The sequence below is a fragment of the Catharus ustulatus genome, chromosome 9 (assembly GCF_009819885.2).
Source record: "Catharus ustulatus isolate bCatUst1 chromosome 9, bCatUst1.pri.v2, whole genome shotgun sequence".
Taxonomy (NCBI): Eukaryota; Metazoa; Chordata; class Aves; order Passeriformes; family Turdidae; genus Catharus; species Catharus ustulatus.
In genome coordinates, this window is record NC_046229.1 from 3,420,360 (window position 1) to 3,447,410 (window position 27,051).

General features: G+C 42.7%; 1 protein-coding gene across 11 annotated transcripts in view; it reads right to left on the reverse strand.

Annotated features, from left to right (window-relative positions):
* The window catches only part of NFIA (nuclear factor I A), a 248,099-nt gene that overhangs the window by 98,076 nt on the left and 122,972 nt on the right, over nt 1–27,051 (reverse strand). For all 11 annotated transcript variants that reach the window (XM_033067031.1, XM_033067027.1, XM_033067022.1 and 8 more), the window contains exon 3: nt 14,780–14,845. In XM_033067031.1, the coding sequence (XP_032922922.1) occupies nt 14,780–14,845 (66 nt within the window). The remainder of the gene's footprint in view (nt 1–14,779; nt 14,846–27,051) is intronic.

Here is a 27,051-nt window from a genome sequence, read left to right on the forward strand (position 1 = left end):
CGGAGGTCTCCCCATCTCACAAGTCATGTCTCTTTTCAGCAACAGGAACCATCTGCAGGAGGCTAAGAAAGGTCCATGCCGAAGCACAAAGCCTTCTTTTAAATCCAGTTGATATTTCAAACACAGCATGAGGTACTTTCCACCTATGAATGCCGAGATGCTTGTGCACGGAGAAATGCTTGCAACTCCAGTAATTAAATCCTCTCGGATGGGAGGTAGGATTTTCTGGTTTTCCACAGCAGTCTGTTATTTTTCCATGTTTATCATTTCCCTGGAGATATCAGTGGTCACCGGAGATACTAACATTTATACGGTGAATTTCTTACAAAAGATGGAAAGTTTTGTGACTATTGAGACTTTTAAGGCTGGGAATCTACCTCTTCATCAGGCTGGTGGGAAGATTTTAGTTTGAACAGCCACCAAGTGAGCACAAGAAGCAGGACAGATTTTAAGGCCCTGATGAACGCACGCAGGAGACAAAAGTTCAGAGGGGATTTTTATAAACGTAAGCCTGTGTCACTGCTGCAAGCTGCTGACTCAACTGTGTCACCTGCGTGTTTCTCAGAGTGGATCATTTCTTTTCCAGTAACATCATGTTCTGAGGAAGTTTATCATGAAACAAGTATCACGAACAGTCATTCTGAGCAGCAGAACAGCTTTGATATGTGTCGACACGCATCTGACTTTTCTTTGAGCTCCTAACACTGCTCATCACATTAAACACTCTGCTCTGCTGGACTCTCTGTTCCTAGTAAACACAGGGATTTCTAATTGCCATAACACAGCAAGATAAAAAAAATGTAGTATTTCAAAAGTAATTTTAGATGGTGAAATGAAATACCAGGATGATTCAGATGCCCTGGAAGTATCTTTTAAATAAGTCTTAAGCTTAAATAAGTATTGTGTGTAAATATCATTTTAATTAGTATTTTGCCAAGAAATTATACAACTGCACTCGACGATGCTGTAATTATTTCAGCATCTATAAAACCCTCCCTCCCTCAACTGGTGGTAGATAAGTGCACCCTCCAGGGTTACCCTTGAGATACACTCAGAGTTGGACTCACAGAATCAGGGGGCTGTAAAAAGTGATATCAGGGGGTTTTTAATGTGCAGGTCAGTTTATAGTTACAGGAACAATCCAGATAACATGGCAGGATTCTCTGGGAAAGCCCAGGGTCCAGGAGGAGCTGGTGGGGACAGGGTCAGCTGAGGGCAGCTCCCCTGGGTGATATGGACACAACCCCTGGAGACTTCATCCACTGGCTCCTCTCATCCTCCCTTCCTGGCACTGCCCTCTCCTCACACCACAGCACTTCTAAAGGCTCTGGCAGGACACCATGGTAATGGAAGCTGTGGAAGTATCTGCTCAAGATTAGATTGTACAAAAGTGATGTGAAAGTAAGGAGCTGGGCATGGAAGCGAAGTCACGGGGATCAGCCAACTCCACCTCTGCCCATGGCTTTCCTCTCCCTTCAGAACTACTTCTTACACCTCATCTGACACCAATGGCGAGTAAACTGTAATTTCCATAGATATTGTGTATTTACCTGTTGTCCTTTAAACTGAATTTTTGGGAGTTTTCCCTCCAGGAGTCTCTTACTCCTTTATTCTTTGCACAGAACTCTGCTAGCGTTTAGTCCCAAGCAAGCTGATGTCTACTGGTTACATATTAGTTATTTTAACTAACTTTACACCTTAGTTATTCTTGTGACTGGGAAGAGATTTGTGTCATGTCATGTCATGTCATGTCATGTCATGCAATCATCTGCCCCAGACTGGCTCCATTGGGATAGGGAAGGTGCATGGACGAAGTGCTGCACAGCCCTGCAAGCAGCACAGCCCCGTCCTGGCGTGACCCAGGCTCTCCATCTCAAATCCCAGGCTCTGCCAGGTCTCTGCCTCCCCCAGGCACTGATGTGGAAGCCCCACAGAGTGACTGACTGGCTCCCCAAGCTCTGCTGCACTCAGGGTTAAGCAGGCAGCCACGCTTCCAGACAGCCGTGGAGAACACCCAGTGTACTAGCGGGCAATTCCCAGCCAAGTCCCAAACTAGCAACATAAATCCAGTGGGAAGGGACTGCTGGATGTGGAAACCAGCAGCAGAGCTCTGCACAAGCACTGAGACTCTCTTTCCGTTTCGTTCTAAGTTTGTGTTTGGTAGGGCAGGATGCCCTGTCTGCATTCCTTTATGGACTAAGAATGGACATTTATTAGCAAGTACTTGGGCGGACAGCCCAAAACTCCAGACTCCTGGCCTGGGACTGCAGGACAGAGAGGGCCAGTGACCCTCGTTTGTGTTTACTGCACTTTCACAGACACATGCTGGTGTGATAGGGACATTCACTTTCTCAGGTTCAGGCCAAGGTCAGGCCAGAACACGGACCAAGTTTATTTTTCTCGTGTAATCTGCTCGAGCTGTAGCCCAAAGGGGGCCTCGGAGCTCACTCATTGGGAGGGATTCAACATGAACACGACAAGCAGAAGAGGCAGAAAGGGACCTTATCCCATGTGTGGCAGATTGGGTGGCTCCAGGGGAGGTGCTCAGGGAATTGGGATGACACTGGAGGGATGTCCCATCCCAGGAGGGCGCCTGCAGCAACTCAGTCATGCTCTTGGGGTACCAGTGAGGATGAATCTGCTGCTGGAAGCTGAGCTGGACAGTTAAGCCTTTTCACTGCCTTCCTGTGGTAGAAGATTTGCCTCTCTAGACCCTCTAACCCATCCCAGCAGTCAGTGTGTGTGGCACAGTGCAGCACCCTGGGATGCACAAACGTGGCACTGGGGTGGATTGCCCCATCCTCATGTATTTAGGACAATCTGAAGACACCACAGAGGCCAGGACTTCATGTTTTGGGCTTAGCAATCTGACCTGTGACAGTTTGTGCTCTGATTGACTTTCAAGCTGGCAGGAAAAAAATGAAAAAGGAAAAGGAATTCCACTGGCAGAGCACTACATTCAATTAAACCAACTCAGGTAAAATAAAACCCATTTATTATGGTTTATGATGCATAAACATTCATTTCTTCTCTGTTCCTCCTTTGCTTGCATTACTGAAATGCAGAAAAAAAGGGGGAAATAATGATGGATGCATTTTGGAAAAGTTAGAGTTCAACTCAGGATGGATGTGATCCCAAACATTTCAGATTCTTATCTCATCGTAATTGGAATAGTTGAACCTCTCTTGTCTGCAAAATTAGGCAAGGCATCCTGTGAGAATGGGCTCTTTTTCACAGAAGTTTAGTCCCCAGACACATGAAAGAATGAAAACAAGAACTGGAACAGAACATTTTTACTTTTGAATAATGGTTTCATTTGGGCAGTTTAGAACAAAACTTCACTGGAAGAGCTGAGGAGGAAATTCTCTCAGTGTGCCCATCCCTAGACACATTCTTCCACAGAGCACATGAACACTTATCAAAAATGATAATTTATCTAAGAAACTCCCATTCTGTAGAATTCAAAAGAAAAACAGAAAGGGAAAAAGTACATGTGGGCAGTAGATAGACTGTCCACTCTTCTACTCCCTACATCCAATGATGAAGAAATCACTCAGCCAAGTCCACGTGCCCTGCTAGATCCAGCTTTGCTCTGTCTCAACTCTGCTCTGGCCTGTCAGGATGAGCAGGAGAAGGATGGGTGACCTCCTCCAGAAGCAGAATCTCAGGACCAGAGCAATTACTGTGTTTGAAACATCTTGGTTTAAAAAACTCCCTGAGATTAATTCTCAAAAGACCTGGTATCTCCAGAGATTACAGAGGGACAGGAAGGATTTTAGGTTCACCGCTGGTGTCTCATTTTAATGCCTACGGCTGGATCCATGTCTTAGTCCACGTGTCACGTTAAAATAAATCTGGAAGCAAATTTGCTTTCTTCCCCATTTCTTGCCCCAAGCAATGCCTCTCGACTTTCTCCATCCTTACAGTTTTATCTGGCTACTTTTTGTTTATTTGTTTGTTTTCAACTCAGAAGCCTGTAAAATACAAGCGCTGCTGAGTTATCCTTGTGTTCCTGCCCTTCATCCGGTTCGTTTGCAGGAGGGAATAATGATCTGTCACCAAGGTAAATTCACTGCCTGGCAGATAATGCCACAGTGTTTCTGCTGCCCATTTCACAGTAAGACATTCTTTTTCAATGATGCTGCACCTCTGTTCTCGTGGGAACAGTTTACGGCTGACATAGCAATAGCAGTAATAACAACTTACATTTATATTGTACACGGGATGATCTTTGCTTCCCTCTCCTCCTAACAGTGGACAGCCCCCAGCCCTACTGCAAATCCATCCTTCATGGCCATGGCAGACAGAAATCTGGATTCTGAGCTGCCTCATTCCTCAGCAGTTTGCTTGGGTTGTCACATCCTTTCCAGCCCACTTCGTTATTGATTTAAATGGAGCCGTGGGCCAGTACCCAACCACTGCTCCAAGCCTTCCCTCACAAAAATCTGTGCCCCAAAACCAAAGCCACCTCAGCCTGTCAAGCTGCTGTCCACCCTCTCCTGCTCCTCACCTCTCCCCTTCCTCCTGCATTCCCAGCTCTGGCATGCTCTGCTGTACAGCAAAATTGGCTCCCCTCTGCACGGCGTGGGGGACACGGCCAGCTCTCTGCATTCTGCTGCTGGAAACTTCCTGAATGTGAATTCCCTGATTTTGAAAATCAGGACTTTTGAGGTCTAACATGTGGGAAAATGGCAGGAGGTCTGCAGTGCAAAGCTGGTCAGGTGGGGACACCCCCCCAAACACCAGCAGGTTTTCAGATGGAGATGCAGCTGTCAAAGAGCCTTCTGTTACAGAAAAAATCTTAAAAGTAAAGAATTAAAGTAGAAAAATAACAGGAACAGGGTCTGGGCTCTCTGTCAATGAGAGTGGTACAGCTAGATCAGCAGTATCCCTCCCTTATAACCCTGGGAGAAGTAATTCCAGTAAAAGGTTTGGCCCAGCATGGTCTGAGAGCTGGTGTTGGCAGCCTGGGCTTGGCTGGGGCAGGGGCACTGCTGGGGTGCCACGGTGGCCCCGTGGGAGGGCACACCACAGCCAGGGTTGGGGTGCTGACCATGTGTCCTGCAAAAACAGAGAGAACAGAAATATTTGGATCCCCTGGAGCAGCCCCATCATTTCTTTGTGCCTCCCAGTGCCAGGGATGGGAGCAAGGTGCTGGCTCCTTACACCAGTGTGGTTTGCAGCAGATCCCCTTGCTTCAAGTGCAAGGGAGGGAGGGAGGTAATGATTAGAGACACTCTAAAATGATTGCATTAATTGAATCTTATGAAAATGGAAAACAATGGCAGTGGGTAATAATAAAACCCCACTTTAACCACGCGCATCTCTTGTTTACTAGAAAGTGCTTCACTGACTGCAGATTTACTCTGGGGCACAGCAGGAAACTTTTCTCCTTTAAATTTAATCAGCCCTTTTTTGCCTTTTTTTTTTTTCCCCTTTCAGAGAAAAATACCAGCTATCAGATCTGTGTTTCCCATCCACTCCTAAGACTCCTCAGTGCAGTGCCTGGAGGTGATAGTGTGAACTCACTCAAGAATGTGAAGGCATTTTATAAATCATTTGGTTCCAGCAGGAGGGGGAGAAAGGGAGAAGGCAGAGGGATGATATAGTTTACAGCACATACTCAGCAGTAACTCCCAACTGTCAAACTTCAGCATTTTCTTCAGTTGCAACAGTGGTTAACAAAAAAATGTTAAGACAGCAGACATGAAATGCACATAGCAAGCAGGACTTTTAATCAACTGGCACCTTCCTACCACCCCACTGCCCAAACCTACCCGGACACTATCAGAACTCAGAAAAAAAGTTGCACAAGTGAAGATAGGGCACTGACAAAGGAGCAGAAACGAACAACACAAACTGCTGTAAACAACTTGCGGCGCCCTTTTTTATGTCAGATAACAACAGCAGAGTGAAAGGAAAGTGTTTGTAAGTGTGGCTCACTTGCCTCACCTTCCTCCTGCCCCTTTTTGCCATGCTCACTGCCCTGCTCCTGGGAAAATATTTGCGGACCATTGCAAATAAAAATCTCCTTCTCACTTTCCAAGAAACGGATCTGGTACTTTTCCATTTCAGTCACACCAGAGCCAGGCTTCAGAGGGGATTTTATTCTCACAACTCCATGAGAGTGGCTCTAAACTTTTTTTGCAGTTCCTAGCTAGCAACTTCTGCAATTAAAAAGTAGTACCTGCAATTAAAAAATAGTATGTAATTATTTATAGAAAGGATGAGGCTTTTTCTGAGAGCCTGGTCTCACTAAAGTGCCTTCCCTGAAAACAGCAGCAGTCCCCTGTGCTGCTTTCAGGAGTTGTGCATTGCCCTTCACATGCACCTCCCTGTTGGTGTGTACAACTACAGATTTACAAAACCAGCATTACTTGGAAAGCACCTGATTAACCCAGGAACCTGCAATATGTGCAGACTTACAGGTTTTTTCTGAGTGTGCAAACCAAGTATGAGTATGAAGATTTGAATCCATTTGAAAGCAAACCAGCTTGTGCCTTTAAAACTACAAGATTCATAAAGGCACTATGCCACAGGCAGAAACCAGAAGAAGGTGTGAAAAAATGACACACATTTTCATAGTGTACAGATCTATTTGGAAAGGTCTGGAGTCAACAGGACACCTCCTGTGCTGGTCAGGAAGTGAAACCAAAAGAACACTTGAGTTTTCTTTTGAAAAGTGTGAGTGAGAAAGTGCAATTCCTTATCTACACTTGGACATTCCCATCTGGTTGAACTGAAGCCACTCACAGAAGTTTAGGTCCTGGTAGTTCAGGTACAGTGAAGGATAAGTGTGTAAGGAGGAGAAAGTATGTTTTCTAAGAAGTGCCAGACTGGCAAGGACTGGAGTCACAGGGAATCTCTGATGCCTTTGGGTGGACTTACTGGAAAACAGAAAGACACCCACCTCACCCACTGCTGCCTCTGCCTCAAGCCTTCATCCCCTTCTGACTTCTGCAGGAAGGGAGCCAGCACCTCCCCAGCTCATCTGCACAGCACAGCTCCCAGCACACATTTCTAACTTCCAGTGGTTTGACCACAGAGGGCAAAAATTTTGGCCAGGGAGCACTTCCGATGGCAGGAGAGCAGCGGTGAGCCAGCCTGGGTTTCACTGCTGTGATCTCTGAGTGGAGGGTTCCCACTCACTGCCACAAAGAGACACCACCTAAATAGATGTGGAGTAATGAACACGTCGGCTAAGTGACTGATTTCAGAGGGGGCTTTTATCCACAGGCCCTGTATTTATAGTTCAAGCCTTTTCAATTAATACGCACACCCTAAAAGAATTAAACTACTAATTATCACATTTTACTGTGGTTCACAGAACTTTCATCAGATCTAGTAAATGAAATCACGAGTTCAGCAGAAGAAGCTTTAACTGCGCCAAATTATGTCAAGGGTATATCATGTTGATAACAAAAGATCACTTGGTTGGAAGCCTAACCTAGAAGGTTGGGGAGGCGTAAAAAGTTCACATTTTGGATCATGCTGCTCTGGTGTGGGCGTTTTTGTGTTTTTTCTCTTGGTTATTGTGGAAGGCAATTCTCCTGCAAGTAAAATTTTCCCCTTGTCTTACGTTACCGAGCATTAGGGAATTTTCACGTAGAAAGACAAATAGAAAGGTTTGGGGTTTTGTTTTGCAAGTCAGACCTTGGCATCGCATCCACTCTCCACTAATAAACTCCCCTCTCCACTCAACAGAAATTAAACGATGCCCACACCACAAATAAACTCCTTCCCCTGAGTGCCCAGCTTCCTGGTGGGCAGGGTGGTGTTCCAAGGCATCCTTCAGCCTGTGGTCCGCTCCGGCGGCCGCAATTACCCTGACGCAACCCAGCTCTCAGCTGCTAATTAAACAGCAGCCCTCTCAAGAAGACAGACATTAAAAACAGTTGTAGTGAAAGCTGGTGGTTGCTCCCAGCTCCAGCTGCTGTGCCCTGGGACATGGGACATGGTTAGGGGGTGCCTGCCCATCCCACAGGGGACCTCACAATGAGGTGCCCTCTGGACAAAGAAAATCCCTGACCCTGCAAAGGGAAGCTGCAGAGTTCCCTAAGATGCTGCTGCTCCTGGCCATCCCATTTCCAAGCTGCCCTCTAGATGGCCCTTGCTGTTATCTCCTGGATAAAGATTCATGGAAAGGAATGGGACGGAGCGACAGAATAAAATTACATTTTTGAAACTACTTAGAATAATCACAGCTGTATTTATGCACCTTATCTGTTGAAAAGGTTCATTGCCCTTTTTTTGTACACACACACATAGAGGAATAAAAATACATGCTGGAGCCACACTTTTATTTCTCCTCTCCTTTGCAGTGCTCAGCCACTCCAAGCGTAATGAACGTTTCATGTCTTTCAAGCACTGCTTTGTCATGCTATAAGCATTCATTTCATGCTTTGAATATTTCCTGTCATACTCGCCTTGGATGAATTTTTTGTGGGAATGCTTTGCTTGTGAAGGTTAATGGTTAGCAGCAGTGAAAACTGAAGTCCTCTGTCAATCCCCAAGCCTCAAGCACTGCAGGTCACTGGTGGGAAGGGTCCCCAGCCATGCCCAGCACAACTGACCCCGCTGACGTCCCCGTTTCTGGCCTGACTGACAGCCAGAGCCATTTCCCATCTCTGCATTCCCCCAAGAGAGTGCCAGCCACTGATAAGCAGGCTAAATCCTGAACCTACCACACGACCCACTAAATCCTGGAAATGGTGTAACTGTGCCTCACAGTCTGGACTCAAAAGAGAATATGGTAGTATAGGGAGAAATAATGTTTTCTCTCCTAATTATTCAGGTGATTATCCATAACAGTCATGAATCTGGATGGGAAATACACCTGGATACTGCAAAGTTTCAATTCTAGATTATTATGACTGAAATGCTGTATTTCTAGTTCTTTTTGGGAATGTAATGCAATGAAATAAGACGAAGGAAATGCAAGACTACATCACATATAAGCTAAATTTACAACCAGACATATCTGCTTTTGTTTCCTTGGGAAATGCTGGCTCTCAGAGCTGCCTACAGGCACTCTGAGGGGGTGATGAAACACAGGTTGGACCTCATCAGACCTTTCTTGGCTGATGGGTCCTGTTAGAGACAGCAGCTTGCCCTGCCCAGTCCCAGGGAAGCCAGAGCAGACCCAACCCCACCAGTGCTCCCTGACTCGGCCACAGATTCCCAGCCTGGACAAATTTCCCCACTGCTGTTCCCCGTCAGCACACAACGTGATCCGTAAGGGTGCAAATCTGTTCAGAATTTGGTCCTGGCAAGTTACAAAGGTGCAAACAAGCTGACATCACCAGGAGCTCTGACTTCAGCGCCAGCGATGAGATTCCTTATTGGAAATGCTAAGGGCTTTTTTTTAAAGCATTTTCTGAAGAAAGTTAATTTTAGATTAGTCCCTCAGGCTGTGATAACTCCTCAGCGTGGCTCTGTAAACAAGAGAGGAGAGTCTTCTTGCATTTATAAGATTCTGATGCAAATAATCCCATGAACAAGAACATTAATAAAAGCTGCCGTTACTGTATTACTGCCTTTGCAGCTGTAACTGATAGAAAACTTTCTCTGCAAGGCTCAGTTATCTCCTGAAAATGAGGTGTTTCAGGAATGTTAGTCATCTGAGACCGTGCATTTTCTAACAGCACTGTGTGTTCAGAGGGCTGCTCATGTCCTTGCACCCCTCAGGTGGGAGCTGAAGGGCTCCTCCAAGGACAGAGGAGCCCCCAGACAAGCCCAGCACCTCCTTGGTGAGCTGGCATCAAGCTCTGGCACAGCTCTGAAAGCCTGTGAGGCAGCTGGACTCCCCCTGAAGCAGTGGAGATGAGGGGTCAGGCATGGTCTGAGCAGAAATGGGAGGCAGAACATTCCCCCTTGTTAAAAATCTGGCTATGCAAGGAACTGGGTGTCACTCAGCCAACATTTAATGATGATGGTGATGGGGACAACCACAAAGAGCAGCTCCACGTTCTGTGCTTGGGATGAGGCTTGGAGGGTGAATTCTGAGTCTGAGCAGAGCCTTGGGCCAGGCAGGCACTGCTTCCACTGGGCAAAGCTATCCCAGTGCTTGGAATGCCAAATGTGGGACCAGAAGGAAAACATTCACAGAGGGACTGGACTCTGCAGCCTGTTGGCTTAGGCAGAGGGGTCTTCCCACACAAAATCTCCTCCTCCCTTTCAGTCAAAGCTAAATCATGTCTTCTGTGACCAGCTTTGCCTAGAGAAAAAACTTTGGATTTGTCTTTTCCCCCATAGCTCAAGGAACAAAAATTCTTCCTTTCTGTTTTCAGGCATGGAAAAGGAAGCATACACTTAAAACTTTTTTTTTTAGGGTTTAACAGTCAAGTCCAACCCTACTTAAGCAAAAGAATTCACAAATGATATTTACAAGTCCAGTGTAATTACTGCAGGGCTGAAAAACGAGTTCTGCGAGTTATGGTGCATCTTTTTTTTTTTTCTTTTTTCTTTTCTTTTTTTTTTTTTTTTTTTAGTGTTTCAGTGAACAATGTGCCTTTCATTTCCTGCAGTGCTGTTAAGGTACTTGCAGCTCAAAGCAGTGAGACTGAAATAAAACTAAAAAGCATTTGGTTTGGACATTATTGGACATTACACATTTTTATTTTTTAGAAAAATGCCTCTCCTTCTTCAGAAATTGTCTGAGCAATGGATTTGGCACACGTTTTTAATCAGCTGTAATAATGAATGCTGCCCTGCTCACTGGAAATGGGAGAATTTACCAACTTCTTCAAAAAGAACTCGCTCACCTACAATCAAAGTGCTGTGCTACCAACTCTGAGCCACCAAATCTGAGTCTCGAGCAGCCTGTCAGAAATGACACAGCATTCTCCTGCTTTGCACAGCACACCTCGTGTGCACCTTTACTCTGCACTTATTAACTCACCAGTGCCACCACATCAAACACAAACAGTACTGACACACATTTACTGACAGCAGCACAGCTCTGTACCAGTTATTAACCACTCTCTGCCACATCCTCCCTGCCTTTCTCCAGAGTTCAGCTCCTGATGGAGCAGAACAGGATCTGACTTTTAATATTCTCTGAAAGCCAGAATCCCAAATATCCCTACTTTGGAGACAGAAAGACCAAAAGGTTTCCCTACAAAAATTTAAAATAATCCTACTTGCAAAAAGAAAATCTATCTGATAGCTGTTTCCACGACTGAAAGCGAGAATAAAAGTCTGAGAGAGTGTCCACAGCAGTGCTGAGCTGGGAATTCAGTTGTTCCTGATCCCCAGGCATGCAGTCACTTCACTACATCAGACTACCCATTTTGTCATCCTCACTTCACTGAAAACTAGTTTGTTTATAAAACACAGCACCAAACCAGTGCATTTAAGTATTTAAAATCAATAACCCTTTTTTTTTTTTTTTTTTTTTTTTTTTTGATTGGGTGAATTGCAAAATCACTTTGCGGTGCCAACTGAAATGAAGCTTTTACATACCATTAGGCAACTACAAAAGTGGGGAATTTTCCACATGGGTGTTCCACCCAGCTGGTCAGAAAAAAATCCCTCGTTTAAGGAAAATATCAGGGCATCAAAAAATGCTCCTGCCTTTCAGATGAAGTTGCTGGCATCTTCCACTATCCCTCCTGCAAATTTCCTCACCCATATAACAAACAGAGGAATTCTGGATTTTCTGCCTCTCCCCAAAAAAGCTGCTACCCATGGTGACAGCAACACTGTGCACACCCTGTGTTGGTTTTACCCCCAGCTCCAGCACAAAACATCTGGACCTTGGACCATCCATGCCCCAAGGAGCCCTGTCCTGCCTGCATGTTTGCTTTTCATGGCCACCATGCTGCAGCCCTCCTTTAGAAATAATTAAATGCTTAATATTTCTGTTAAATATTTGCAGTGGTGACTGGATGACTGCCTGGAAACTATTCTGGCTGAGGGAAAGGCCAGAGTTGGTGTTGGAGCCACCACTTAGAGCAGAAGATGTCACCATCTTCCCTGTCTATGATGATCCTGCTCTAGAAAATGAACCAGCAAAGCCCACTGGAAAAAAAAACAGGAGTGGCTCTAAAAGAGAAAAGCTTTTTTTTCCCCATGAACTTCACTTCAATGAAGGTTAGACATACAGGCTTTGCAAAACAACACATACAATTTAGAATGATAAATTAAAATCTGTAGTAGGAGGCCTTCTTTTTCAGGGCCGTATAGTTGACCCTTCTGAACCTACATTACTCAAGGTATGCAAAATATATGTGTATAATAAATAGCTCTAGAATTTATGGAGTGGAACAGAAAGGATATTAACAGGCAAGTAGAGAGGCTGTATAACCCTCACAAGGCCTTTAAAGATTTATTTTTTTAAAATGAAGGAATGCATGCATGGAAAAGGCAGCACTGAATCGATACACTTCTTTGTGCCTTCCAGAAACACATGCAAAAATGCTTCCAAATCTGCCCTCAATCTGGTCACTCCACTGTTGGCATCAGTGGGAATGAGATTATTCACGATTCTATTTTTTCTTCTATTAAAAAAAAAATAAAAAATAGTAAAAAAAATTTCCTCTCTGTGTGGGCTCATTCCCACTCTCAGTAAAATCAATTACGAGCTCCCATTGACTCCAGAGGGATTTGGATCAGGCCCTGTGGAAGTGGGTCTACAGCAAGTGTAGAACAAGGCAGTTAATATGATTTATTGTGTCCGTTTCTGTGCGTGCAGTTTTTCATTTTCTAAAGGCTGCAGTTTTGCTTTCATCCTCACGTCCAGCAGATAAGAGCTGCAGATCTGTGTTGATCTACACCGGAGCTGGGGGCTGTGTGTGCTGGGAATGAGCTCAGCTTGCCCAGGGGCAAGGAGCCCTTCAGGGCCAGCACTCTGCCTTGGAAAATCTCCCACACACGCGCTGCAGAAGGAGCAGAACCACTGAGGAGGCTGCTGCTGTGCTGGGGGAAAATTACCTTTTAGTAAAACTGAGAAAAAAAAAGAGAAAAATCCTTTTCCTGTTTATTAAAAAAATAAAAAATAAAAAAGTGCCTTTTGCAGGTCACCAGCAAAGTTCCAAGAATTCACTGAAAGATTGTTTTACAAAGAAGACTCAGGCTCCAAATCAGAGATATTTCATTTCACTAGGCTCTTACAGATTCTACATTATTAAACACTGAGATTGCTGCTTTTCGGGGCAGTTGTTGAGTAGCAAGCTTTGTTAAAGACTAAGAAACTGCAGGGTAAGATGAACTGGGCTTTAATAGCTGAGAAAGAATATTATCTAAACACAAAATAATAACATGTTTGGTGCCTAATACATTCTAAATTAAAATATGATTTAATAAACACAGGCAACATATTCCCCATAAAAAAAAAATAGCAGAATTGGCAGAACAAAAATCACAGTTTAGTCAGTTCTTCTCTTAACCTTGCAATCCTTTGGCTACAAATTAGAATTTCTGTGAAACAGGATTGATAAGGGAAATTAGGCGCTGTCTTTCAGAAACAACAGCAATGTTTTAAGATGGTATGTTTAGAGATGAACAGCACAAAATCTATCAAAATATGAAACCTTTCATATCTAATGGGAGGAAAATACAGGAGCTCAAATAGCCAAAATCTTGACAGCCCAATGAGCCCTATGTTCCATGTCCTATGATTCATGCTGGTAGTTTAAAAGTTTTTATGTACCTAAACCTCTTCTTCTTCCCTTAGTATTATCCCCTGTTTAAACCCTAACCCCAAAGCAGTCCAGATGTGAATGCAGCCCCCAAATGAAGCCCCCAAAGCACTCACTGAGCACACATACAGCTGTAGGGGTTTAAGGCCAAGCAGTTAGTTGCTCTTTGAAAGGGAAATCACACGTGTATTCCTACAGATAAAGTATTTCTGCATGGATTTACACATCCCAGAAATGGTGACAGGGCTGCAGAGGCACAAACCCCTCACACAAATTCTTTTCTGTGTATGTAGAGTAGACCCCCAAGTACAGTGGATTACCCAATCTACATTTAGGTCTTATTAAAAAAGTTCTGCTTACAGATAAAAGAAGTCAAGAAAAATTACTAAAAATAACCATCCCTTATTCTAAGTCCTAAATATATGCAGTAAAACAAAACTCAGTTGCCAATGGGCCAACAAAAATTGTTGAGGTCTACCTTAGCTAAACACAAGAAGGAAGAGAAGCTGTTCCATTACACACACAGTCATCTTTTCACATACAGTCTCCACAGAAATCCACTATTATGGAATTATTTTTTTTTTTCTGGGTTGCTTTACAAAGCAAGCCATTGGTTCAGTAGAAGCCATTGCTTCTACTTTCAATCTGTCCTGGTCCAGGGAATATGAGTTTTCCCAAAAGTCCCAGTCCTTCTGCTGCTTCCACTCCAGCCAGTGCCACTTGAGAGCATGGAGAGAAGCTCCAAGGAGCTGTAGCTGAACCTCCCTGATCTGTTTTCCTGTTGCATCTACTTCCCTGAATTAGACGACTCAAGGCCCAGGGACTGAAAGCCTTTGCTATGGAGGAATAAGGATAAGGGTTGCATACAGCAGGCTCTTTAATGGCATCTCCCTAATTAAAATTAATTTTGAAGGGGGGAAAAAAAAAATCTCTCTCCAGGACTGGACAAAGAAATGCTACCTTAGATTAGTGAAATAGTAGCATTTTAACTATGTGGAGAGTGCATAACCTATTTGTAGCCATCCCATGTCAATTGTTCTGAATCATCTTTTTATATTAGACATGGGGGAAAAAAAAAAATCTTCATAAATATGGGCTGTTTTAATATCCCAAAGCAGGAGCAGCAGGTAAGAACTTACCATTTTCTGGCTGGTCCTTAATATCAGCTTCACTTGGCTGGCTGGGACTTTCAGATTGACTTGAATCTGAAAAACATAAAATACAGCCAAAAATTACAGGGTCTGCTGTGGAAAATAGATCAGAGGCGCCAGACTTCCTCAAAAGGCTGAGAGTACAAACTGAGGACAGGAGTGTTGCACTAGGACATGATAATGCAAAAGTCCCGTGCTTAGGTAATATGTTTGCTAGAGAAAAAAAAAAAGAAAAAAATTTTAAAAAAGGGAATCTTGTTTATGGCACTACACAGAGTGCTCGGGGTGTGTGTTGGCATAAATTAAGCTTTGAGAATCCTTCTTTTTAAAGAAGGCATATTTAAATGACTCTCCTACATGTTTTTTATAATGCAGCCTCTATGTTGTATACAAACCAGAGCCTTACTCCAACACATAGTAAAGTCTCAAAACATATCTCCAAGCAGGCATAGAAAGGTAACTTAGCAACCCTACATAGTGGAGATTGTTGCCTACACATTTATGGAACAAAATCTGCAAAACTGAGGGAAGAGCTGATTTTTTGGCATATTTTCACAGTGGTTACAGCACCACAAGGTCTCTGAAATGCACAGTGCTGGTGGTGATCTGCAGTGGGGTAAGTGAGACCAGATACTGGATGACCTGCTTTAGAACTTGTGTAAATAATCCCACAAACTCCCAGCTAACACTCTCCAACGAGCACAATTTATTTGCCTCAAATAATAAAATTACCTATAAAAGGGTATGTGTAAATATGAGTGTTTTGCATTTTTTACATGTTATTAACTCTATTTTATGGGAAGATGATCGCTCTTTGGTCCAAAAATTATTCTTAGTAGACGCTTTAGTCAAAAAGTATTTTCCTTCTTAATTATTTCTGTCACTATGAACTGGAAAAAAAAAAAAAGTCCCTTTACCTGTGGGAAAAAATATTTTTTAAGAAATCCCTCAAGTTACTGTTTTTTTGCAATTCATGCATTTTTCTTCCTTTCCCCCGAAATTGTTCTGTAATTTATTGATCCTGTAGAAAAAGTTTTTGCTGTGAAACAAAACTTAAGCAATGAAACCACTTGCTAATGCCTCAACACCACCCCTCATCGTGGCAAACCCATTTTCTGACTTCACCTTGACTTTGCAGAGTTTGGAATTAGCTGTCTGAAATTTGACCACATTTCAGTGAGAAGTCAATGCAAGATCAAAAGGTCACGACACTTAACTGTGATTAAATTGAAAATCTTACTTCTATTGCAACAGAGTCATAACACCACCCCTTCTTTTTCTTTGAGGTATTAATAGTGCTGGAAGAAGCAGTACTACTAGTGACCTTGGGTCAAGCAATGCTAATTTATTGCTTTAAAAAGGTTCCTTGCTTTTAAGCAAATGAAGATTTTAATTACCACAGAGCACTATAAAGAAAATGCCTATTTTAAATATTCAAATTTTTTTTTTTACCTGCTGACTGTCTGCTTTAGGTATCATTCAGAAGCTTAGAGGACAATCTTGTATAAATTAAAAACTACAACTAAAAAAAAGCACTCACAAAACAAAACTTGATAAATTTCAGAATATCAACACTCAGAATATTTAGCAAAGAAAGTTTCAGTCATGATCCTTCCACTTAAAATCAATTAAATTCCTCTAAAAAGTGATATATACCCAGTGCATCCCAGAACCCATTTCACCTCTTTTGTATTTAATATTTTTAATAATTTTGCCAATGAAGCTCAGGGAAAAAAAAAAAAATCCTCACTTCTGCAATTTTGTTTTAAATATTGTTGTTCTGAATTATCTCTCCCTGAAGCTGAAATCAATGCCAGCAGATGCACTATGGGGGTAACACTCACAGTGCCGTTGTATTCTGAATTTTGGCAAGAAGTTTCATGTTTCTGATACCGCAAAGGTAGGAACAAAGGTAAAATATTAGGAATGTAAAATATTTAGTTAACATTCAAAGTCAACATTCAACAGATTTCATTTTACAGGGTGGGCATTAGCCTTTTGCTTATTTTTGAGGTTTTTCTTCCCCTCCAGCCAGCCATGGCTCAATCAGAGTTGGGGCTTTATGTTTCAAGTAGGCTCGGAATTCCACAAAAAATTTACAGGTTTGGAGGAGTTCCTGCTGAAATGTGGGAATGGGAGCGTGTTTCCCTTTCCTAAAATCTGGAAGGACCCAGGGAGGGCCGTGGTGGTGGCCACGGGAGCCGGGCTCGGCGCTGGCACCTTGGCTCCAGCACAGCCCTGCAGCCGGTGGGCAGCACACGCAGCCCGAGCTGCTCCTGGCTTGGGAGTGAAAAACAAAGTACTTTTGTCTGCCTCGAGAGCTGTTTTTCCAACACCAAGGCTGGTGGCACAAGAGGGGCTCCACTGGCCCTAGGACGTTTGTTTGCACGCTGAATCTTTAACTTTCTCCTCTTATCGCCTCGGCTCCGGCGAGCGCGTTTTATCCTAATTCTGCTTCCCCGCAACCCGCCCCTTCTGCTGAAATTAAATATTAATTTCCCACGAAAAGACAACACAGCTTTAAGCACTATTCTTCATGGAGAGGCACAGGGCAGTAAAACACAGGATGAGGTAGAATTAAAGCCACTCAATCCTGCGGTGGGGATCATGGGAGGCTACCGAAAATGTGGACTGGGCAAGCGTGCGCTCAGCATTGTTATGCAAGGTGGCATCTTGTGGAAACCCCAGATAAGAAGACTGAGTGGAGGCACTTAGCCAAAATGTTTATATGCAGAATTTTGCTTCCCTGATTTTATTCAGATGCCGCAGATGATCCGGCACATATAAATGTGCCGCCACATGGTTAAGGGATTGGCAAAATCAGAGCCGTTGTGTTTTACAGTCTTGCCTAGGACGAGGGAGCCTTGCTCAGCCTCCACCGCTCGCTCTCTGCTTTTTCAGCAGTTGGCACTAACTCCTGTCGGGGCTTTTTTGTTGTTTTGCACATGGAAACTTTCAAATTCCAGTTTTCTGAACGCTTAGTGTTTAGCGGGCTGGGCTGCACCAGGAGGGGGAATGTCTGTCCTGCTGAGTCAGTTAGCCAAACAGGTGACCGGAGGAATAAATTAATTTTTGCCCATACATAATTGATATAAATGGAAGATCGTTTTCATAAGCATTTGCATTAAATCAATAAAATCACTTACTATAGAGCAGTTTAACAATTCATTTGATTTTCTCTTTTCTATATATTTGATAGCCACTCTGCAAAGCAGTATACACTTTATGCCTATTTTCTTTAGCAACAACACTGCCAGTTAAATTCTACCACCTGCAATAATTAGAGCCATTGGAAAACATACAAAACAAAATATACAGTAGATGCGAGCCCCTCTTGAATCCATGGCCCCCTGCGGCAACCAGTTTCATTGGTGCCTTAAGCTAAGGCTGGTAGGAAGCCAAAGAATCTGTATATTACAATAAAGTGCATGTTATTAAGGGGAGGATTTAAATGATTTCAGATGGAGTTGGAAATATTATAGTGAGGAACCACTATTAAGACTGCTGATTAAAAAAAAAAAAAAATTCACCAAGGAATCTAGTTTTATGTTTAAGGAAGCTTAACCTTGAATAGCACAATGGGTTTTATTTGGGGGCTATTTTAGTTAGAGAAAAGTTAGTGGTTGGAATTTTTAACCCTGAGCTAGCTGGGGTTTGAGTGAGTCTGTGCACTGGGCTCAAGGTTACTGGTCAAGAGAAGCTCAAGGCGATCTGCTATCAACCACAACCATGGCAAACAGGATCAAAAAAACATATTGAAGCTGTTTTATACTCTACTTCCAAGAATCAATTATGATTAAGGGATAAAGGAAAAAAAAAAACCAAAAACCCAAACAACAAAACAGACTAGTTTTTCAAAGTAGCATTTCCTATCACATCCCTATTCTCTGTTCCTCTTTGGATCTGTTCCTTAAGCATATGCTACCCCAGCATGACCGAGCCCCAGATCTGCCTGATCCCAAACCCTACGCAGGCAGGGACCTCCAGCTCCAGGATGGAAGCTCTGGACTTTCCAGGCTGCAGTTTTCCTTTTCAGCTGCAGCAGGAGCAGAGCTCCAGCTGGGCTGCACGGCGGCTGCATGGAAGCAGGGCTGGCGGCACTGGAAGGGAGCGCTCCATTGTTTGGAAAGAATAAAAACCTTCCCAGGAAAGTCTGGCCCGTGGACAGGACCAATGTCAACAGACTGACAATGTTGTTCTTTTTTGTAGACCGTGACACAGACGGTGAAGTGTTGTTGCACTCCTCCACCAAAAAAGCCTCTTTTGAGAGCCATGGCACCTCCCAGTGTTAAGCCACTGCATGGATACCTGGCTGGGGAGAGACGGGACACTTTGTGGAGCACTCCCAAAAACACACTGTGTTTTCTAGGCCAGGCTGAATCCAGCCTGGAATTCACTGGGGGTGGCAGTGACCCTCTTTATTCTGTATCTGCTGGTTTGCACAGACCCAGTGAATGGGTGCCAAGATCATTTTTTACCTCTGCAGAGCAGCTCCCCAGCACAACCCGAGCCTCTGAGCAGCCCGCAAGCTACCACAGGTGCAGACACATCTATCCTGGAAACAGTAAAGGTGATCCCCGCCTAGTGCAGGAAAAAAATGACCAGAGATGCCAGATGAGCAAGGCAGCACCGCCACTGCCCATGCTGAGCCTGCTCTGCAGTGAAATACAGCAGATTCCTGTCCTCCACCACCAGCCCAGCACCTTGCAGAAGCACCACAGAAGTGCACAAGTTAAATTTTCCATTCATATCATGCTTTGGGGGTGGGGGGAATACTGTATAATAAACTGACATATTTTATTCAAGTTTCAGAGCCCTATTTGTAATAAAAAATTTATATGGCTGGGTTGTGTTCATGCAATAAATTTTTCATCTATAATTTTGGGCATGGATTCTACCAAAGATTTATATACATTAAAAAAAAAAAAAAATTGAAATCATGCTCTTTTATATACAGTCTTATGTGGTGAGCTTATGGGATTTACAAACAAACCAGCACCAGGACTGGGGCTTTTTTACACTCACTTTCCCTTCATTATGCATTATAATATAAACACATAGGGGTCACTCCATACATGCTACAATTATTATTTACGGCGATTTTGGTGGCTACTAGAATTTCTTTAAAGGAAGGCCTGGCTCTTCATTTTACTTCAGCCATTGCTTTCAAGTCAACTTTTATAGGGAGTTCAAAGTGCTTCATTATCATCCACCTCACCATCACACATGTACCAGATTCCCAGTTTTATTCCATATCCCTGCACCATACACCCCATCCCCAGGGCTCCCGAGCAAGGTTCTGCACTGGTAAAATCCCTGTGGTGCCAGCCTGTTTTTTTGGGTTTTTTTATAAGGCGAGGACTCTTAATTCCTGTACACTGGGAAAGAGATTATCTTCGATAATGGAAATGTAAATCAAAGCTTGCTGTTGTTTATTCCAGACAGACATTTGTGTGTTAAGTCTGTTTATCAGGCAACACTTTGTCTAAGCCAGGAAGTAGTCAGCCTTTGTAACAAGATGTATGCAAATGATTTTCCCATCAGCCCCTGCCACAAAACTTTTGTGGCAAAAAAACCCTCCTTGTTACTTCACCAGTAAGACGCTCCTAAGCTACCCCGTAAGCAGACTAGCAACAAAACAGCCAGCTAGACTATGCTGATGAGTTTGAATGAGCCCAAAACATGTGCCCACAGTCTGTTGCTCGGTATTGTAAGCAGACTTTGTGTATTACATCTGTTTATCAGGCAACACTCTGTCTGCTGGGCCGGCTTTGTACCAAGGTGGACGCAAACAAAGATCTCCACAACTCCCCGCCTAACTTTTTTTTTTGGCTGCAGAAATTCCCCTTTACTTCCCTCCTCGCTGGAAATCAGAAAGAGAAACTTCTCTGTGAGGCTGCGAGACCCTAAAGTTGTATCAAAATGGTTTCATTTTAAATCAACTTTCTTTGTTCTCACAAGCCCATAAATGATTTACTGCTATCGTGTGATAGCCTAGAATGTGGGGAATCTGTGTATTCCCATATTTGTTCCTTGATATTACAAACAAGTATTTGATTCACTTCTAAATGTTTGTTTTTAAAACAGTTTACAGCCTTTGATTCCTGCTTACTGATTCATTTCTGGAACATTTTCTATTTATTCCTTTGCAGTAGCAAACGTTAATTTTGACTTAATTCAAATTGTCATCAAAGGCTTCCTTAAGAAATCCCACAGCACAGATTTTATTTGTTATAATAAAATATTCTTAAAGTAAACATCGTGCGACTGTTTTTTTAATTCCAAGAGATACAAAAATCCGTTACCCAAAGGATTCAAATTGGTTCAGCCCTTTTTCCTAGACAAAATAAACACTTTAGGACTTTACTTGTTTGTATTCTCCTCAGTGGTGCTGTATGCATCACCAGCTAAAAACAAAGAAACTTTTAGCTGCTCAGACAAAATGCAGAAGCTCCCCAAACAACGAAGCGGGGGGGTGGGGAGGCATTCAGAAAGTCTGACAGTCCATTCAATATAGGGATGATGGCCATAATGCATCCAGGGTCCCCTTGCTAATTAAATATGCATTGGCACAGTTTTGATCGATGCAAGCCATGGATCAGATGACACACCTGCAAAATCTTGAGCCCAGAGCTCCCAGGAAAAGGAAAATACAGGCTGTCTCCTTATCTTTGTTTTCAAAGGCTCTCAATTTCTGTGCTTAGATATCTAATTTAATTCTCTCACCCCTCAGCAAACTGGATTACGAAAGTCAATACTGCCATTGTGCATCGACAGGAACACACAGCTTTCCTTTTATTCAATTTAGCCATGACCTTTAGACAAAGATAATGACAACTGTCTAAAAGTAAGGTAAGGCCTTAAGGAAGACCCTGCTGAGGGGCCCCTCTTGCTTTCCGTGTCTCCTCCAGTCAGGAAGAGCCCACCAGCCATGGAGCAAATCCAGAAATAATTTCCCTCCCCAGACCGCGATGACCAGGACTAGCCTGGCAGAGAGGCTCCCTCGGCCACCAAGGGCTCTGTCCCACCCTGAGCACCGGGGACACCTCAACACCAGTGGTCAGACCCTCAGGACCCTTTGCCAAGAGGTGGCCACGTCTCTGGACGAAGCTCTCTGGTGCCAGGGGCAGAGCCGGGCGCTCTGAGGAGGGACCACGCTGTCCCGTTTTCCCTGTGGCTGCTGGGGACACAGCGAAACGGAAGGGTCAGGAGAACAGCACACTAATTTCTCATTTCTGACCCTGGCACTGGGGAAGAACCACAACCCCAGAGCTGGGAGAGAGCTCGGGGAGCCGCACACACAGGAGGAGGAAGCGGCACGCGGATTTTCCTGGCGCTGAGCTGGAGCCAATGGAAATGACATTACTTTCCAATAGGTCTCGCATCAATATTTTTAGCAGCCTCCCTACAACGAGATAGCATCTTTCTAATACATCTGTAAGGAAAGGAGAGAGAACATGCTCTCAGCTAACGAACAGCTATCAGGCAATAATCCACTTTGGTACCTGCAGATACAGGTTGTACCTGAATCAGTGATGGAGGCATATAAAAATTCATATTGATTGAGCAGCCCAGCTCCACAAAATGTGAGCTTCCATGCTGCACAGGGCTTTAATTCTGCAGGATTTTTTTTTTTTTTTTTAGCTGCATTTAAAAATACACTTGGCATTTCTAGCTGTGGACCAATATTTTTCTCATGTCTTTTTATACAGATTTGGAGGGAAAGATATTTGTAATGGAAAAAAAATATGTGCAAAGTTGGATTGCTAAGTTTCTGTAATCTTGGGAAATAAAAAAAAAAGCAGCCTATGTAAGAGCTACAAGAAACCATATGGATCAACAAGAGCTGCCCTCATATCCCTAGGAAATATATATTAACCTACATTTCCTCATCATAAACCCCAAAATAAAAAATCTAATTAGAGTCTCTACCCTCAGATTCACTTGTAGAAAATTTGCTTATCCCCCTCACAAAATGATTTACAGTACTTACATCCATTTCTTCAGAGTGATTTAAATTTATTGAATCATTTCAATTTTTAGAGAGCTTCCATTTGGATCTGTACGGGTTTCTAGACATATGCAGTGCTCAGTTATTTAAAATTAATTGCAGTACAATAATTTTAAATTGCTTCACACTATACGAATCTCAAGTGCTTTGAATTATTTGAACCATTCTATTTAGAAGCCATCAAACTTCTGAGCACATGCATCAAAGAGTTGTTCTCAAAGCCAAAGGGCCGTCCTGATGATCCCAAAGTGCAGGTGAGCACAGCTCTGGGCATGCTCAGTGCACATGGACCTGGATTTATAGAACAATTCAACAAATTCTGCCCGAATGTCAATCTTTAATTAACAAAAACCGATCCTGCAATAATTTCGAACCACTGAAAAAATTTTAAAACTAGAAAAGCACTGCTATAAAATAATGGCATACATTAAAACTATTATTACTTCTAATGTATATTTATAGAACATCCTTTTATCCTGAAAATTAAAACAGCTTATTAACATTAAACCAAGCTTTACAACACCTCTGTGGGAAAGGTGAGCATAACTATGCCCACTTTATGCAGGGATGAAGGAGGCACATAGAGGTTAAGTGATTTACCTTGAGAGGCACAGTTACTAAAAGGAGTAAAAAGCACAGGGCCGGGCTCTCGAGCTCTGGATAATAAAATCTCCCTCCCACCAATGCAGCCATTACAATGGCAATGGCAGTGCCCACTTAGGAAGCCTTCAACTACATTATGTAGAAAATTACTTGGTACAGTGGATCCAAAGTCACCTAGAATGGGATATTTCCAGTCACCCCCAGCTTGTGTTACACTTGCCTTTCTTTTTCTCATTAGGTATTTTGAGAAACAAGAAATCATTTCTCTTCAGAGTATTTTCTATCTCAGTTTAACAATAACAACAGTAGTATTTAGGGTGACTAAATAGCAGGTTTTGCAATGCCTGACTTCATGTACAAAGGCAAGTGGAGACGAGCCTGTGTGATGAGCAGATCTGGTAGCTTTGGTCAAAGACCCCAGACTCTGCTTTTGTGCAGTTTTACCCTGGTGAGAAAACCAACATCAGCAAAGCAGGATTATGTCCACCATATGGTGAGACTCCATTGGCGGTCGCACAGCCACCCAATTAATCTCTATCCCCCACCATCCCCTTGTTATTTATTTATTGTGACAAACTCATCCTTATGGGACCCTGGGCAGGGAGCTGTGTATTCCCAGGCTATTGGAGTCAGTGCCCATCCTCATCCTTTATCCCAAGCAGGAGCTGGCGAGCTGGCGCCTCTCCTCCGGCCAAGGCGCGCGGTACTGCAAGGTCACGCCCAAGGAGGATCTCTAGATTTTCCAGAGCAGGTTTTTTTCCAAAACTGCCCTCCATTGAAAAGATAAATAAGCCCTTGACAAGGAGCACACGGTTCACAAACTGCTTTTTAGAGCAGGTCACTCTAACACCACATGGAAAACCACGCTGTTTGTGGAGACCTTCCCAGCGCTCCTGCATTTCAGTCTGTGCCTGTTCCTAAGGTCTCTCCACAGCCTCAGCCATTTGAGGTTCCATCAGCCAGCAAAAACAAAGAAAAACCCTCACCACACCAACAAACTGGGCAGGAGCCCCAGCCTCCTCCTCCTTTTTCAATCTCTCCCACTTCTCTTTCCTTGAAAGGACAAGTGTAAAATTTTCTCATGATCAACCAAAAACTCAGCTAGGAATCTATATATCCAACACAGTGAAGAATACTTAAAAAGAACTAATATCTCAAAGAATGGGCCCATTTTCTCTATTTAGGATTATTATATTTCAAACAGGGAAAATCGATGTTGATAATAAAAATATGTGTGACTATTTAAGAAATAAGCAAAAGATGAACTAATACTCCATGGAGATTCTGACAACAGCAAATTAATTTCAAGGTACAGATGAGGCAGTCTCAGCAAAGTTTAGGTACTATTTTTTTATCGTGGATCTACACTTGCAGTCCCGTTTTCACAACTCTTTTATTTTGATGTACCTGACACTTTTCCTCTTGGCTCCCATTTCAGTCCCTCTTAAGTACATATTTGGTTGTAGTGGCCAAATTTTTTTTTTTCTTTTCTTTTTTTTTTTTTTTTTTTTTTTTCTGGCAGATGTCTTTTCCTTGTTCTGTGCACTGCGAGGAGTTCAACGTGGCATGTGAAAAATTTCCATTTCAGGTTTTCTTAAGCTATATACAAAATTAAACTGCTGGCAAAAATACACAGATATATAAAATTATACAGCAGGAAAAGCTGCTCGATAGTTCCTTTTATTCCCTTCCTCCCTTCCTTTTCCCTTTTCTTTCCCCAAAAAAAATTGCAGAAATATTGCTATCAGCCCGAAGCCTTTCTCCAAGTGTAAAGTCAGAGGGTTTTGCCCACAAAGAATTGCCACTGAGTGTTGCTCTGTGGATCTGTTTCTACTCTCACAATATTGTAGACTGCGAAGAAGAACTGAGAATTACCATAAAAATCGGGACGTGTTTTGTTGCATCAGTATCGTGTTGGCATCAACACCACAGACTCGGGCAGAAAAAAAAGCAGCCTTTTGGTAGGCAGCCTACTTGGTCTGTGTTTCTGCTGTGTTTGTAAGCCATGCAAGTGGAAGAGAAAGTTAAAACTTGGAGAGAAGTAACATCCTGCAGGCTCGGCATGAGTTACAGCAAAATCTGAGGTACAACCACCATAAATCATGGAGGAATGGAATTATAACAACACCTCATAGGACACTGGATCATTATAAATATAGGAAAGAGCTGGGTGTGTATATAGTTGCCCCCGTGAAAAAATATTCAGCATATTTTGAATGCAACCAAAAATCCATTTTCACTTGGTCCCGGTGTTGCAAATCTGAATTTTGAGGAAGGAATTTAAAACCAGAAAAGTCCAGAGCTCTCCAAACCCGTAACTACGCTGCGTAGACGAAATTTTAATCAAACTTTTAAAGCCATGGTTATGATCCGATGAACAGACAGCTTGACTTGATTACATTTTTAAGTTTCAGTTTCTATTTCTGTTTTAAGATGAAAAAGATCATAGAGTGTCAGAAATTTGAATACTGAATAGCAAAAACTCTTGCAGGTTTAGAAAGCATATAGAAAAGCTGGCAAAAGAAAACGCTATTCCATTGCCACCATCTGCTTTCTGGCATATTGAAGAAACTTTACTAACAGCAACATTTTCTTGCATTAGAATATCTGCTAATTAGTTTTGTTGTATTTTTTTTTTTAAATTACCTTTTACACAGAAGGCAAATAGCCAGGTTTTTTGGCTGGCTACACCTTACACCACGTCTGATAACATTTTCACATTAAGTTCAGTTTACCTCACTTTTTTTTTTTTTCTATCAAAATCCTATCTTTAGCATAGTCAAAGCCTGCAAAAACTTTGCCTTGCTGAGACTAAAGAAAAAAACATCAAACATACGAAGTGTTAAAAATCGCTGAATAACTCAAAGGAAAAAAGATAATTTTGAAGGCGTTTTGGCTGAAATCTATTTTCCTTTGAATTGCATGAGTGTTTTAAAATGTTAAAAACACTACAGAGTGACTAATGAATGTAAAAGAATGATAAAGAGTATGGGTCCAGTTATCAGTGATGTGCCTAAAACAAAATAATTTTGGACAGTCTGCCATGCAAATATTGACTAAAATGTCATAAATAATGTCTGCAACAAAGGGAATCCTGCAAAGGAATATTCTGTTGTACTTAATGCATTGTAGAGTGTCTTTTAGCAAGCAGTACGTTACAGAGTCTGAAAACTTCAGTTGGACAAAAAAAAAACCCCTAAAATTTCCAAGATAAAAACATTACTAATGCTGTTTATTATTTTTTTTTTTTTTCAGAAACAGACCTTCAAAAAAGTTAAAGGTGCAGCATTACATTTGGGAAAGGGTTCACTTAGAAGCTGATTTTCAAAAGAAATGAGTTGTCCAAAAATGACGAGCAGACCAAATGTAACCACCTCATTGACTTACAACTATTTCCTCTGCCATTTTTAGCAGTATTTTCACCCATTTCTCTGCTGGCAGGGAAGAGGCTGTTTGCAGGTCTTTGTCAGAATGTACTGAAATCAAATGCAAAGACATTAAGTCGACCACTGCCCTGGGCCTGAGCTGAGAAGTGGCAAAACTTCTGTTCCAGCACTTCTTAGGACCTAATTCTGACTCAGTTCCAGAGTCCAACTCCACGTGCAGGGTTAGAAATAAAAATGCAATCCTGTGACAATGATGGCAA